The 15,280-nt window shown below is 37.5% G+C and overlaps 2 protein-coding genes across 4 annotated transcripts in view; one reads left to right on the forward strand and one right to left on the reverse strand.

Annotated features, from left to right (window-relative positions):
• UBAC2 (UBA domain containing 2) overlaps positions 1-15,280 on the forward strand; it is an 89,211-nt gene that overhangs the window by 37,413 nt on the left and 36,518 nt on the right. The window lies entirely within an intron of this gene.
• On the reverse strand, positions 1,881-12,466 carry LOC134166723 (G-protein coupled receptor 183-like). Of its 2 annotated transcripts, none has more exons than XM_062624664.1 (2): positions 12,338-12,466; positions 1,881-4,833 (listed from the first exon to the last, which is right to left on the reverse strand). In XM_062624664.1, the coding sequence occupies exons 1-2, from the start codon at positions 12,376-12,378 to the stop codon at positions 3,729-3,731; spliced, it is 1,146 nt and encodes a 381-aa protein (XP_062480648.1). In that variant the 5' UTR covers positions 12,379-12,466; the 3' UTR covers positions 1,881-3,728. The 2 variants fall into 2 exon arrangements, with proteins under 2 accessions (XP_062480648.1, XP_062480650.1); XM_062624666.1 differs by lacking the exon at positions 12,338-12,466 and adding an exon at positions 6,305-7,176.

Raw genomic sequence — 15,280 nt, forward strand, 5'->3', positions numbered from 1 at the left:
ACCTGAAAACTTCTGAGTTTCAGAACAACGTTAGTCTTTAATGCAACATCTGTTTTAAAAATACAGACCCCTCCTTTTTTTTTTTCTTTACACTAATGATGTTGCGGTTTAAGAGGATGGAAGGATGGTTTAAGTCATTAACTGCCTTCAGGAATCCTGTTATTTGTGGTAGCGTGTTACCGCTTTCAGGAAGGCTTCAATATCTTTAAGCCCAAGGTGGCTGAGGGAACCCATCTGAGCGCTTGCAGTAGTAGTCCTTAGTTTGCATTTGCATCAAAAGAAAACATGAAAGCAGTAAATGCTCTTTTGCTACAAATGCATGTGTTTTGATCCTTCACATGATGTACCTTCACTTAGTCATGTGTTCAACAACAGCTGTCTGTACAACTTTCTTTTCTGGATTTGGACAGAGGCAGCCAAAATAGACCATTTGGCCCCTGTCATCATTTTTATTTCTATGTGCTCTGTCACATTCCCTACTAGAGATGTCAGCAGTGGACATGTAGTCTAGTTGAAGTCTTCTTAACATCTGCCCTAGCCCTACACTCTGAACTTTGGAGTGAAGATACTCTATTGTTTCATCACGAGCACAGTTTTTTAAGATCCCAACTGGATTTCACCTTCCAAATAGAGATCCAGTTTCTCCAAAGAACTTCAGTCAGATCCTCATAATGATCAAGCCATTTGAAACTGCTGCTACTTGTCAGCTGCTTTATTTATATGTGAAAAGTGTGAAGTGAGCTCCAGATCTGTATGAGCATTTCCCAGCCTTTCACTTAGAAGGGGGCATTTCCTAGAATGCATCAAAAGCTTTTACCAAAGCAAAAGCTCATTTTCTTCTGCAAAGCTAATACTGATTCAGGCACATGTTGCATGGCATGGCATGCTCATGTCTTTCAAGGCAGACACATCTATTATATATATTCAGTGGTGGAGAGGAAAAGAGATACCAGGTATGTGTATACCCGCTTTATTCATGCCTGTGCAGCATGGAGGAGGAGAGAGACCTGGTGTGTGCCATTACAGGTAACTGCCATTGTAAAACTATTACAACAAACAGTACTGGGCGGAGAGTGCCAGCAGGATAAATGGAAAGGGCATCTGGAAGTAAACCGGACGTTTGAGAACAGCTGTTAAGTTTTCGGTATTACTGCTCTTCCTTGCTCCAGCAGAGCAGCTTGTTACCATCTCTCTGCTGATGGCCACCAGCCCCACTGCACAGCTGTGAGAAGAAACAGGACAGGTGCTATCTAAACAATTTCAGTGCAGTGTCCTAGGCCAGCTGAAACCACCACTGCTACTTTGGGCAGTTTCAGATAAGCACACGGTAAAAGAGTCCCCTCATTGATAGCTGTCAGCCTGTGCTGACAAGTAGTGAGGGGAAGCAGTAGCATCAGCTGCTACAGCTATAAATTGTCACTGTCTGTCTGTCTGTGGCTTTAGAACACCTGTCAGGAGCTTATCTTAGCTTTTAAAGCTTTTATTTTATTGGTTTATTCAGCATTTGAGAAATACTAAAATGAGGGGAAAAAATAGCCTTTCTCATACCTAACTGGACCAACACTCTAAAGCTTGTTAGAGCAGAGCATTGTTTTGAAGTAAAGTTAGATGTTTGAGAATGTTGAAGTGATTTAGAAGGAATGTCTAAGTTTAAAAATAACAGAATTGCTAATGTGAGAAAATGGGGAGAAAGATTTTCAATACAGATCTTCACTTTGTTTCCTCTTAGAAGAGAATAGATATCTTCATTATGTGGTGCTGTAATATGTATGTAGAAAAGTCTTCTTGCCTTTCAGGTTTTGAAATCACAGTTAGAGGAAACACATACCAAAAATTTTAAAAAACCCCAGACATGAGTAAAATAAAATGAACATGTACTGTTGTGATGTTAATTATACATGTATTTTTATTTTTACAGCTTCTAGGTATTAATGAAGGATCTATCTTTGGCTTTATCGGGTTATCATTTGCTTAGTCTGGTAGGAACAAATTCTTAGATAATATTTAAAAATAGTTTATTAAAAAAGCTGGCAAGAACAGAACTGATATAGCATACAGAATTAACTCCTGTTAAAAATTGTTTACCTGTAGCTTCATAGTGTCTTTTTTTAACTAGAAACTCGATTTTGACAAAGTGGCATGAAATATAGGGTCTTTTGCATTTTCTTTCCCATAAGAAAGTAATTGTTAATTGAATGTTTCCTTACTGCTGTTCAGATATGACCCTTCCATGTTTGCAGGTAGGCGGAGGTCAACACGTGAGGAAGGAAGGAGTCACAAAGATGACAAATGTAACTGTGTTTGTTTGACTTCCAGTACAGCCTTAATGCCAGAGAGATACAGCTGCAATAAATAACGTTTATTCTGACATCTGGCAGAGCTTTTAGCAGTAATTACCAGGCACTCTTTAATTTTCCTTTTCCATCACAACCTCATGGTGCAATTACCAAGTCGTGTTGGCAGGTGAAGGCATATTCAATAAAGATAGAAATCAAAAGAAAAGACAAGAGGGCCAGCAATAAAGCAGGGAAGGAAACGGAGACGTGACGGAAGGGCACGATAGCAGGAACCCAGGGCTTGCATCCTGGATACTCAACCTGTATTGAGGCTATTTCAGCAGGATATGTTTAAATCATTTGGTGTCTTTCTTGGCCCAATTTCAGTGTGCCCAGAGGGATCCCATATATGCTGTATGAAGGAGTGATGAGAAAGCTTGTTCTTTCCCAGCTAGTCCCTGCTATTCTCATTTATTGAGAGGTGACCATCTCACATCATCAGAATTAACACATTCATTTACTTTTTGTTGGCTTCAACTGAACATTTATTTCTGTTTCTAAAACGTTTGTCTTGTGTCCGTGTCTGACTTGAGTAGAAGTTCTGAAGAGCCCTTTATCACTGCTCTTTTAACTGAAACAGCAGTTTTCATAGTTCAGTCTCTTGCTTCAATTTACCTTTTGTGATTATAAATAACTTATATACAACCAGAGTAGAGACTTTTTATAATACATACTAAAAGAAATGTTCTCCTTAAGGAAAAGGAATAAAGAGATAATACACCTTGCAAAGATGAGTGATTTAACATATGGGAGATATTCAGTGTTGGGGAAAACCAAATAGCTCATTAATTTTTCATGTATTACATCTGACAATGTTATCTGTGTGAATTGTCCAGTAAGACAGTGCTCCAGATACTAGAAGATCAGTGTCACCTCCAAATTAAGCATTTGTGATAGTCAAACATACACAGAAATTGTCCATTTTATCTCAAAGTTTGGTTTCCTTTGGTTACGTGACTTGGATAACAAAACCACTGCTGTAAGTGGAGCTCAGGTAGAGCTCTTGCAATTTTCAGGTGATCTGGTTGTAGTCAGTCTGAATTGTAAGCTATTTGTGTTCAAACCATTCTCAGACATCCAAAGTGTGAATTGAGTCTTTGCTTGAGTTAGTAACATCCAGACATACGTATGTGCGGTATGGAATTTGAGCATTCACAGGAGTGCATATTTCCTGGAAAAAATGAGATCAGTCAAAATGATACAGCTAGGAAATTATAATGCTGAGTTTCCCTGCTGTCCTGTGACAATTCTTTCTCAGTCCAGTGTCACTCCTTGATTTCCTGACATCCTGAGAAACAGAATCTTACTTAAGCTGCTGTAGAGGGAGCACTAACAGTTTTGACAGTGGGTTTTACCCTGTTATTTTAAGCTTGCTCCTCTGCAGTACAGACTTTATTTTTCAGGTAGCTTTCCATTGGAAGATTTTGCAAGTACCATCATTTGCGTTTCTCCCATGTCACGTGAACTTTCTTCATGATGTGACCTGACAGCACTTGAAATTGATACACTTACTTGCTGTCTCAGTATTTTCAGTACAGTTCTCTTGTATCCTTTGCATGCAAAGAAATAGATGAAAGGATCTAGGCAGCAGTTAAAATTCATCAGAAACACGGTATAATGGAGTGACTTCTGGAAAATTTTATTTTCAGTGCACGAGGGTTCTTTCTGAAGCTTCTTAATCATGTGTTGTATGATTGCAACATGATAAGGGGTAAAGCAGATGATGAACACTATAATTACAAATATGATTGTATTGATGGCTTTTTTGTTTATCCCTGATTTTTCAGTCAGTGGATTTTCTTTGGCCGTTTGAAACAGTTTGCAGCTAATCTGAGAGTAACAGAATAGTATAATCCCCAGGGGAATAAGGTACCCTACTAAACAGGCAGCAAGAAGTATAAATGGTAGATGTGCTATTTTTTCAAAGTTTGGGTATTCCATGCACGTAGTCCTTCCTTTTTCTTCCTGTGACATGGGTTGTATCAGTAATGGGAAAGTTTGACTAAATACAAGAAACCAGATAAAGACACAAATGCCCTTGGCATATTTAATCCTTCTGATCTTGTATCGGAAGGGGTGGACAACAGCAAAAAACCTGTCAATGCTCAAACATGTCATAAAGTTTACACCTGCATAGGTGTTGACGTAGAACAAGAGAGCAGTTATTCGACATAATGCTTCTCCAAATGGCCAGTGAAATCCCAGGGCGTAGTAGGCTATCCTTGTGGGCAAGGCAATGCAGAACAGGAGATCAGAGAAGACAAGGTTTGTTGAATAGAGGGTTGTAGAGTTGATCTTCTTTCTGTTTTTAAAAATGACAGTGAGGGCAATGGCATTTCCAAGCACCCCAAGAATTAAGATGGAGCTGTAGAAGACAGACAGTAGTATCCGTGCAGTATCTTTGTGCTCATATAAATCACAAGTGGAATTGCTTGTCTGAGAAACTGTGAAAGTGTCCATTTCTGTAACCACTGTTGTTCCAGGAAGCTCAGTAGACCTAACATAAAAAAAAGAAAAAAAAGAGAAAAGGGATCATTTTGTAATAAATGCAGATAAATTTATTCTGCGTAACAATGGCCAACTTCTGTTGCAAAAGCAAGATTGGAGAAAACGGAAATGAAACTTCATTATGACGAAATAGTTTTCAAGCCTTCTTCCAAAAACAAGTAAAGAAAAAGATGGCTCTTCTGTTTTGATCCCAATTCCTCCTCTCTTGAAAAAAATCAGACAGGAGGCAAAATAATAAGCCAGGGATGTAATGCTTTTGGAAAGTGAAGTTTATAGATGGTCAGGAAGGTGAGACTGTTAGAAGCAATCTCAGGAGAAAAAGGTGTCTGAAGAAACCATGTGATAAAGGGTCATACGAAGTTCCCAAGGGTCAGACCAGCAGACAAAATCTTCTAAATACATTTCAGTTTGTTTTTAGGGATCTTTTGTTTCTAACAATTCACATTGTCACAGTTTAACTTGTTTAGAGAAACTGAATTTCTTCAGCATTGTTATTGTATTGGCATTTTAATTATTCAGCTTGTTTTATACTGGTTTCAAGGATTGGCTTTTGGAAGTTAATTCAAATATTGTTACATAAATTCTTAAGACTAGTGTTTTAGTCACTCTTCAGTGGTTCTGCAAAAGAGAGACAACCCACTGAAATATTTTACACATTGTCAATTTAGTAGATTTTAGAAATTGCTTAACCTACACAGTCAGAAATAGCGTGGAAGAGCTGCAGAGGGTCAGGGGTTTAGGGGACTTAAAAATGATCCAGCAGAATTTCAGAAATGGGAAGGACTCCATCCTGTGGATGGTGCTTCCCGTGCAAAATATTTCTTAGGTGTGTTGTTACCTGACAATTGCATAGTCTAAGTATAAATGTCAGAAAGTATGGGGTATCTAACATTACTTCTCTAGCAGCTGTTCTGCAAAATGGTGCCTCTTTTAGGCACCATTTATGTATCAAAACAGCAGTCAAAACAAGATTGCTTCTGCTTTAATGTAGAATACTATCTGCAGATAAAAGCTGTCGTAACCTGAGTTTTAAGTCTGTCTGGTACCTTTAACTGAAATGTCTAGGTTATTTCTGAGGATCTGCCTTTCAACACACGGTATTTACAAACAACTGTAACAATATTGCCTGTTGTACCTTAAAATAGTCTTTCTGGAAAATACCTCTCCATTTTAAGGGGTTTAAGCTACGCATTTTAGAAAGTATTAATTATCCTTTTATTTGAAAGCATTATAAGGCTAGTATCTTCTTTCATGTTTTGAGGAGGTCGTCCTGCTTATTTCAGGTTGTTCACAATTTATGTATCTCCAGCACATGCAGTATTATAAACCTGATCAGGCTTCTGGCTAGGTTAGTAGGGCTGAATAAGGTCCTTTGTAAACAGTAAAACTGCAGATAGTGGATGTTGTGTATTAAAATACATAAATGAGTTATATTAATATAAATGGGTTATATTACATACGTTTAAGGAAGAAATTAGCATCCAGAGAGTATATTAAGCCTGTGTTTGCTGTGGTTGCACAGGCAGTAGGAAAGACGGGTGATTTCTGACTGATGTATGGTGTTCTGATTCTTAGAAACCTATAAAGGATGTACCATGTGTTGAGAGGTGGAAAAAGTGCATTCAGCATTGGAAGTCAAGTCTGGAGTGGGAGTTTTGTGGTTTGAATAATGGAATTAAGCTGGTAAATAGCAAGTCCAGCCCTAGTGCAGATTTAAGAATATCTGTAATTTTATATTAGTTATTTCTGCATCATTCTCTGATTCTTGGTGTTAGTGTGTTTGATAATTGGTTAATACAGTAGTTATTACCCTGAGACTAGTTCTGGTATACTTTTCTCCAGATTTTGCTTTTCCCTTATAGAAGTGTATGGGTGGCTCTTGTTTGACTTAAGTGTAACAGACTGCTGTTTTGCAGAAAATGGTATGGGTTTCTATAGGCACCTGGATAAGTCAGTGAGGGATTTTGTTTTGTTTCTCTTATTTAAATGCTTCTTATTACTTGTTCACACTCCCAGCATGACATCTATCTTCTACTCGTTTCTTCCTTGAAATTTAGGTAAAATTAAACTTAAACATATGTGAGGAAGAAATAATCTAAGATTTACGACAGACAGGTCTATTGCAGTAACTAGCTACAGCGTATTAACTGCATAATTTTATTTTCATTGTAAAGTTTTAATAGTTTTGGTCCATAGATAATGTGCGTAATTGTCACAGCCATTCATAGGTCTTTCTATAAATGCTTGTAAAATGTACAATATCTATTATTGTACAAACTCGTTTAACTCTGATTCTGGGAAAATTACATAATTTCAGTGAAACATATATTTTTTTTTACATCAAGAGTAGAATGTTGTAGAATGCGTGTTACTATGAAGTCAGATCTTTAACGTAATAAATTAGCCTAGAACTTGTTGCTCAAAATAGGATATTCACCCTTGCATAAAACCATAGCTGTACTGAGAAGGAGTCTTAGGTGTAATCGAGTTTGTCTATCCAGAGTGATAGCGTGAATATATATGGGGAGCAGTTCCATGGCACGACAGATTGGCCACAGAGAAGAAGCAAGCTGGAGGATCATAGCTCATAGGCCTTCCAGGGCAGTATGCATGTCAGCTAAGCTGTGCTCCTTGACAGGGGATGTCGGCAGGCTCTTTTGCCTGCTGTTGGAGTCAGCCCTGGATGAAAAAATAACTTCTTCCTGAAAGGGGTCTAGACTATTAAGTATGTCAAGATTATTATTTTTCTTTAATCCTATTCCTTGTGTCAGGTTACTATTTATTTCTTGGCAGCAATCCCCAGTGATCAGTTTATTATATAGACAGCATATGACATGTTCCACGGAATGTTTCTGAAGAAGCAACAGCAGGCCCATTTTGCCTCCTTTCTGTGGGTTTTGCATTCTTGGAACAAAAATGGAGAATGTTACCTCCCTATTGCTCCAAATCTCAGACTAGCTGGAGTTGGGTTTAATGAGCTGTGTGCCTGAATACCTTACAAAAACATGGACATTTACTGTCCTGAATCCAGATGCACCACTGAAGCTGCACTCTAGAATCCATACCAAAATGTTTGTTTTTCTAGGTTGTTGGATTAAATAACCCTCCCCAGTGGCTTTCTGAGTTTATTAATGAGGTTTTGAAATATATACTTGGAATTAATTTGCTTTACCAATTTAATTATTTAGGAAACATTGCCACAGTTTTTGGCATAGAGGCAAAATTTTAAGGCATGAGGTATTTAAGATTCCTGTCTTTATATCAGTATTGTAAAGAAGGGTGTTCAGGTTTTCATGTTTCCTGAATCTGCAAATACATGATAGGACACAGGCCACTTACTCATTTAATGTGACCTCCTGGATAATCCAAGTTATGTTGTTATTTTATTTATTTGTGGATGGATTCTACTAACTTTTCATTTAAAGCATATTTTCTGAAATGCTGTTTGGTCTTGAGTTGGAGAACTGAAGGGAGAGCATATTAGCCATTTGTACTGTTTTGGTCAGTCAACCTCTCTGTTAAAAAATGTGGATGTCTGATTTGAATTTCTTCAAAATTAATTTGCAATTGCTGGTTTTGTTGAGCCTTTCCCCTTTATACAATCTCATGGGTTTGGCATTTCAAGGTGAACTTCTCAAATGTCTCACCACAAGTGCTGTGATGTCTGTTCTAACCCCACCTTAGTCCCACACACGAAATGGGGTTCCAGATGCCTTTTCATATCAGTGTGCCTGGAAGCTTACTCACTACCTGCTTTTTCTGCTCAGTTGATTGGTTATCGAAACAGAATTGTATGGCATTGCACTGGGAACTTCTGAAGTTAGTTCACTGTGATCCCAGAGTACTTCTCAGATTTACTGTGTCCTAGGATGTCTCCAGTCTAGTGTCATGGCCATTGCTCTGGGAAGACCTGTGCCTCAGAGAGTTTAAAATTAATGTTATGCATGGGCTTACAACCAGTGAAGCTTGTTCTGTATTGTTCTCTCGCTCGCTGTTTTCAAGTCTTAGCATTGTATCTGCTTTTTGACCACCAATGGAAAAAAAGGTTTTCTTCAGCCAATTACCTTATGAGATTTGTTACTTAGGCACCTTTTCATCTGTCCTGTGTGCTTTCTTGGTGTTTCACAGTAATAGGGATCTGAATCTGAGTCCTTTCCAACCTAAAAATATCCACTCGGGAAAAAATCACAGTACCATGTCAAGCTGCTTACAGAATCTAGCATGTCTGAAATCTGTGCAGGTGTCTTTCTAAGCCAATTCCATAATCTCATCAAAGAAAGAAAATAAGTTGATTTAGGAGACTGGTTTTCTGTGAAAATGTTTGACTGGCATTATTCATTTGTTTTCCTCTATACTGCAGTACACAAGAGCCTAACTCAGAGTAATGTCCCCACTGCAAAAGGTGTTTGTGATAACTCCAGTCTGGAAGTACTACATAATCCAAAATCCTGCTTCATATTGGTGCTCATGTATGATGAGCTTTATATATAGTATTGTAACATTACATACATATAACTATTAACAAGCATAGACTTAGGCTATGAGCCAGCAATTGCAGTGTTGCCATTTTAGATTACACAGGTTTGGATTATGTGCAAGCAGTGATACAAAACTCGCTCTGTACGTTATAAATGAGTTTTCTTATTCTCATCTCCTGCTTTTGCTGAAGGAGCACCATCTGTTTTCAGCAGAACAAGGAACATGTAGAAGTCCTTAACTGTGTTTTGTAATCTAATGTGTGATTTGTCTGTCTCTCTTCATAATTTTCATTCTTTAGAGATGAATCCTTGGTCCATCTGTCCAGTACCTATTTTGAGAGGGATACTAATTAAATTCTTGGAAAGGCACATCAGATCATTAGAGAGATCTCTTCTGACTACACAGAGTATGGTTTAGTTCCTTTGAGATGGACAATATTTCTTTAACAAACAGTATTGGGGAATAATGCTGTTTATATATGCACAGAATGTAAATTATTTAAAAGGAATGGTCAGGAAAGGGATTTCCCTTTCCCTACAATGCCTGACCTGAGGATTTATAGTCCTCTATAGGTGTACTCTGTATAAGTTTTAGAGACTTTAAAGCCATTTTCCAGAAGATGGGAAATATGCAGTGCTGTGGTTATGTAGGTTTAATTTTTTCCTTAATCTCTAAACCTTACTGTTTTCTGTTGACCAATAATATTTACTGTTTGAATTTCTAATTTACCATGCAAGTCATCTTCATTGTAGATTGTTTTCTCTGTGAAAAAAGCTTGGCTCAATTAAGTTATATATGTCATGTTAATTTGCATAGTAGAATGCTTTGTTAATATAAGAAGAAGATACACCTAAGGTAACTGTATCTATGTGTATGTATTGGCAGCTTGGAAAATACACGTGGTGTAATAAAAGCTGAGGCAAGAGGCATGTCCTAAAGCTTCCTGTTTCTTTCTAATACTTTAACACTCATAGTGCATTATGTTAATTTAGGTGTTTTTTTTTTCAAAAGCTGTTGAATTTTTTATCCTAAATGACAATGAGTAGGCCTGGTGACCTTAAGACCGAATCCTTGGGTCACAACCCACAACTGATTTTGGTGAGATAGTTTCCAGGCAGGTGCTCAGGTGCTTTTACTCTTTCTTTCAAGTGTTCAAGGCCAGGTTGAATGGGGCTTGGAGCAACCTGATCTAGTGGGAGGTGTCTCTGCCCATGGCAGGGGGTTTGGAGCTAGATGATCTTAATGGTCAAATCCAAACCAAACCGTTTGCTGAGTCTGAATCCCTTCCAACCCAAACCATTCTATGATTCTATGATTATTGGTATAGACACAAATATGTTGGAATACTAAAGGCAAATTTGTTAAGCCATGTGTCAATCCCAAGTATGCATTTCATGAATGAAATTGTCTTAATGATGGCTGTGAAGAATTATAATATTCTTTAAGTGCTTAACAGAATATGCAGATACAAACACTGTGGGATCTTTATAGTCCTTTTGTCTATTGCTACAGATTTTGCAAAGTTCTATGATGGTTATATTTGGCACTCAAGACTAATAGAAAATACAGCAAGTGAAATGGAAGAAGTTGAACTGAAATGCTGCATAACTGCTTAAAGAAGTTGAAGTAGTTTGAAATGTACATCTTGCTTTTATCTGTTGGATCTCTTTTTCTAATTGTGATGCATTTTATGAAAAGCGTGCTATCTAGCATAAATCATCTCTGCCAAAGATGCATGTTAATGTGAAGAGCTGTGCTGATACTGAGATGATTAATCTCCCTTCAGTTTACTTGCCAAAGAATACTAAATGTTGAAAGAAGGGAGCCTAAAATACAGCAAATAAACAAAATAAAAACCTGAGCCACTGCCAATTACACTTCTGCAAGCAGAAGGAGAAAGGGTCAGATAACAATTTATATTTTAGTAGTGGAAAACATACACACCTCTTACATGTTTTTTGGTTGTTTTTTTTCTATTTTTTTTCTGGGTGATATGGAACATGTACAGGTAGTCTTTAATTTTGGGGATTATAACTTCAGAACTGTATCTTAAATTTATTATTCATCACATGTATACATAGTTTTCGGTCTGTCAGATAGACAGGGATGAGATTTGAGCTCTTTGCCAGGTAGGTATTCAGCTCCCTTGTATCTTCAGGAGGAGCCATGAAAATGTAATTCCATACTTAAAATGTGTTCTGTACTCAAAGGCATGCGTGCCATCTCTGTTTTTTAAGGTAAGTGATAGTTGAGTTGTTGTCTGTTGGACCGTCTATTTTATTTTGTCAGTAGAAAAGGAAAGATTGTTCCTTTTCAATTGGGAAGGTGTATAAATATCGTATCACTTGTAATATTTCTTTAGGTTTGTGGCATGAGGATCAGTAGTAAGGAGAAAGATATTTGGTGATTATGATTCAGAAAAAGAATTCCTTCTAAAAAACTTTGAAAGCAGTGCATGTCAGAAGGTAAAAGGAATTGGCTCATAAAACATTGAATTCTTAAAATATTTTATTGCAATGTTTAGACGTGAGAAGAGTGACTGAGGAGTTCTTGAGCTGAAAATAAAATCTGTTTCATAGACAAAGAGGAAACTAAGCAGTAACAGTCAGAGTATGGATTTGTTTTAAGGCTCTCTCCTACTACTAAAGCATTTGTGAGGTTCAGTGAATGACTTAAGAACTGCAGCACTTCCCTTAGTACTTGTACAGTAGTTATTTCTGCATAATTTAAATTTCTATTGCTAAAAGCCAGTGCAGTATCAAATGTTTCCCTGTGATTATCAAAAGGCTGTATTATAAGAAAGGCCTTGAAATAACTTCTTGATGCTGTGGGTCAGTGGATCCTTTAAATTAAAATTAACTGGCAGCATGTTAATATGTGAACATAAAATATTACAGATTTTCTTCCACAAGCTTTGTCTCTCCCATCCAAAGATCATTTATCCTTCCTACTACATTAAAATACTTCAGTAAAAAAATAATTGAAAATAAAAGTTAATTTTTTTCTGTACTTACATATCTGTAGCTTCTTGGATCCTCTGAGCAGCTGAGGGCATTAACAGGATGGCTTGACTGCGAAAGTTTGCCCTTGCACATTGTTCTCAAGAGTGATTACGTGAATCTCTTCAGTGGGAGGGGTAGGTTTTTTCAAGTGCTTAAAAAAAAAAACCCTTGTTTGTATGCTGGTGTTGATTTGCTGCCTACTGTTTTATGGGATGTGAAAGCATCTATTTTTAATCCTTTTACAAATTAGTCAGTTCAAAGAGAGTAATTGGAAACAGCCCTCCGGCCTTCTCCCTGAAGTTACACGTTACTGACTTTCATATAAGGGACTTTACCCATAGGTTTATGGACTAAAGTCCCCAAGTGAAAATTTTGTTTACATGCTGTTTGCATTTTAAAATAACTTAAATTTAGTTTGTGGCAAAGAGCTGTATGATCACTACATGCTTTAAAACTGCTTCTTACTGATTAGATCTGACACAGCACAAGAAAACCTCAAAACTGAGGCATACTGAGATGCTGTGTAAAAGCAGATGTCTCATACAGCCCATGTACATTCCCAACACTTAGTATCATAATGATGAGGCTTTACAGAGATGCCCTTTGCAAATATATGAGGGAGTTGAAGAAATCTGTTGGTTTCAGAGATTAATGAGGCTTTGTGCCTTTGTAAGCTGTTTAATGCCTTTTGAACAAGGATAATAATACTACACATGAAAGCTAAATACATTAAAAATAAAAGCTTTTTAAACACAAATCTCATTCCCCTAAAATGATCTTGATAAGAATGGTAAGCTAGGGAATAAGGAAGGGATGGGATATCAAACTGTGAGGTAACCTGTTGTTACTTGGAATAACCTTGTTTCTGGGTAAAGGACATTGATCTAAGAGTTAAATTATGTGTCAGTTAAGAGGGTTTTGGAGATCAGCGATAGAGGGGAAAATCCTGTAACTTGCTGTTAGAAACTGTGGTTGAGAGTTACCTGGGATTTTCCCCAAAACCTCATACTGATAGTTCATAGCTGCAAAGGCCTTTATCTTTGAAGTCACCTCATTTAGTGGCCTGATTTTAAAGAACCAGCAAGTAGGCACGATGGTGTTATTTTTGGCATGTGCAACTCATGCAGATGGTGTAATGCGTCTTTGGAAACATTAGGGTTGTGTTCACAGCACAAGTTTTTGCTGATATTGTAGTGTTGGAGGTGTGCAGGGATACAGTCTTGACTAATGTGTCCATCTCATCAGAAAGCCTAAATGCAGATCTAATGACAAAGCTGAACTTTACTACATGTACCTTGTCTTATGGAAAATGATTTTGCTGTACAGAATGAAGTAGAGCCTTGTGAGCTACTCTTGTGCCTACTTGGAGCATCTGATTGGCCCTATACACTGATTTTTCTCGTGCTGAGCTCCCAAGGCGGATATGGCTCGAGTCTCTTAGATGGCAGGAATCTGAAGGGCTCAATCTAGGGATTTCAGCTCCTCAGTTTTTATGGGGCATTTATTTTTTAACAGCAGATTCAGAAAGCCTTCGAGTGAACTTACTGATCATATTCTGGACTTTTTCCTGTCTTGTTTTGGAATTAGTTTTTAACTATTCAGCTTCATCACAGAGTAGAATCTCTTTAAATGAAGTAATGAGAATTAAAGACAGATTGAAGGTTAATTGCACAGGGAACTTGCTTCATACACACATGAAGCAGTACTGCAATGTGGTTCCCTGACCAGCAGCAAAAAAAAATGTAGTAGAAATAGGAAATTTTGAGGTATGCAAGCATGTAGTAGTCTTCACTCAAGGGTGGCTGACATTAGTACCACAGCTTCATATTAAAGGAAGTGTTTATTTGAAAATAGTCTTACCCGTATGAAATAATGCCAGTATGTGTTTCCTGCTCTGATCTGATAAAATATTGCCTGCCTTTGATGACGATACATTACTAGACTATACCCTTTGGGTCACACTGATGTATTAGCTACCAATCCAGCCTAGCATGATGTGATGTTAATTGCTCAAGCTAAGTGATACAGGCTGCATTGTTTCACTCACTATTTATTCATCTGGCTATTTGTTTTCTGTTCTTACACAGCTGCTGTTTCTCCAATATTTGATTGATTTGAACATTTAAATCAAGAAATGGTGTGTATCAACAGGTGTGATGTATGTTTGGGTTTACCATTTGTGTACAAAAGCTTACTCTTTTGCTTTTGGCAGGCAAGGAATATGCTAATTTGTTACTTTCAGAGATGTGCAGTTAATATTTTGACCAGTATGTTATGATGGCTGTGTTGATGTATTTTCTGTCTGCTTACTTAGTCCCTACTCTAGCTGAGTTCTGGGGTTAGCTTTGCAGTTTCATGTCTAGAGACCTACTTACCCAGCGGAAGAAATAACTTCTGAATTACACAGATGGATCAAGCAGCACATGAATCCAGCCAGGCTCTTTCTTAACTGCAAAACCTCCTTTTCTTCCAAAACAAACTGCTTTAGTTTTCTGGAAGACAGGTCAGGTGTCAAGAACTAACCTGTAGCTGAATCCTATATGTTTTTTTTTGTGGACAAGCATGATTTCTCAAGCAGCTTGAGTTAGAGGAACAGTAAATGATGACTCACCAGCCAGTCATGGTAACTCTGCAGAGACCAAATAAAATGTATTACGTTAATCTGGATGAAGAAGAATAAATTAAGCACTTAATCACAGATTAATTTAGGACACTAAAAATTTCAGTACAGCTGTTAAACTGTACGTCCTCAACAAAATACTCTGCCATCTAAGTCCTTGCAATGTTTCCTTGTGCCTTCATGTGTCTTCTGCCCAGCTCCAGTTTCTGTGCCAGATTTAGCAAAGTATGGGATTCACTGAAAGCTCCTGCCTCTTAGAAAGGTGAAAGCTCCTCTCTGGTTTGGTTAATATGATCAGTTATGAAAGCAAAAAACTACCTGGTAAGCTGTCGCCA

Source organism: Pezoporus occidentalis, unplaced genomic scaffold (assembly GCF_034315485.1).
Source record: "Pezoporus occidentalis ecotype Australia unplaced genomic scaffold, CSIRO_AGI_Poc_V1 ctg27, whole genome shotgun sequence".
Taxonomy (NCBI): Eukaryota; Metazoa; Chordata; class Aves; order Psittaciformes; family Psittacidae; genus Pezoporus; species Pezoporus occidentalis.

What these genes read in the sequence shown, in the direction of transcription:
- LOC134166723 (XM_062624664.1), bottom strand. Translation starts at nt 12,378, where the DNA reads ATGCCCTCAGCTGCTCAGAGGATCCAAGAAGCTACAGATAT. An exon ending in ATCCAAGAAGCTACAGATAT is followed by an intron (nt 4,834 to 12,337) that starts GTAAGTACAGAA and finishes TTTTTATGTTAG; the next exon opens with GTCTACTGAGCTTCCTGGAA.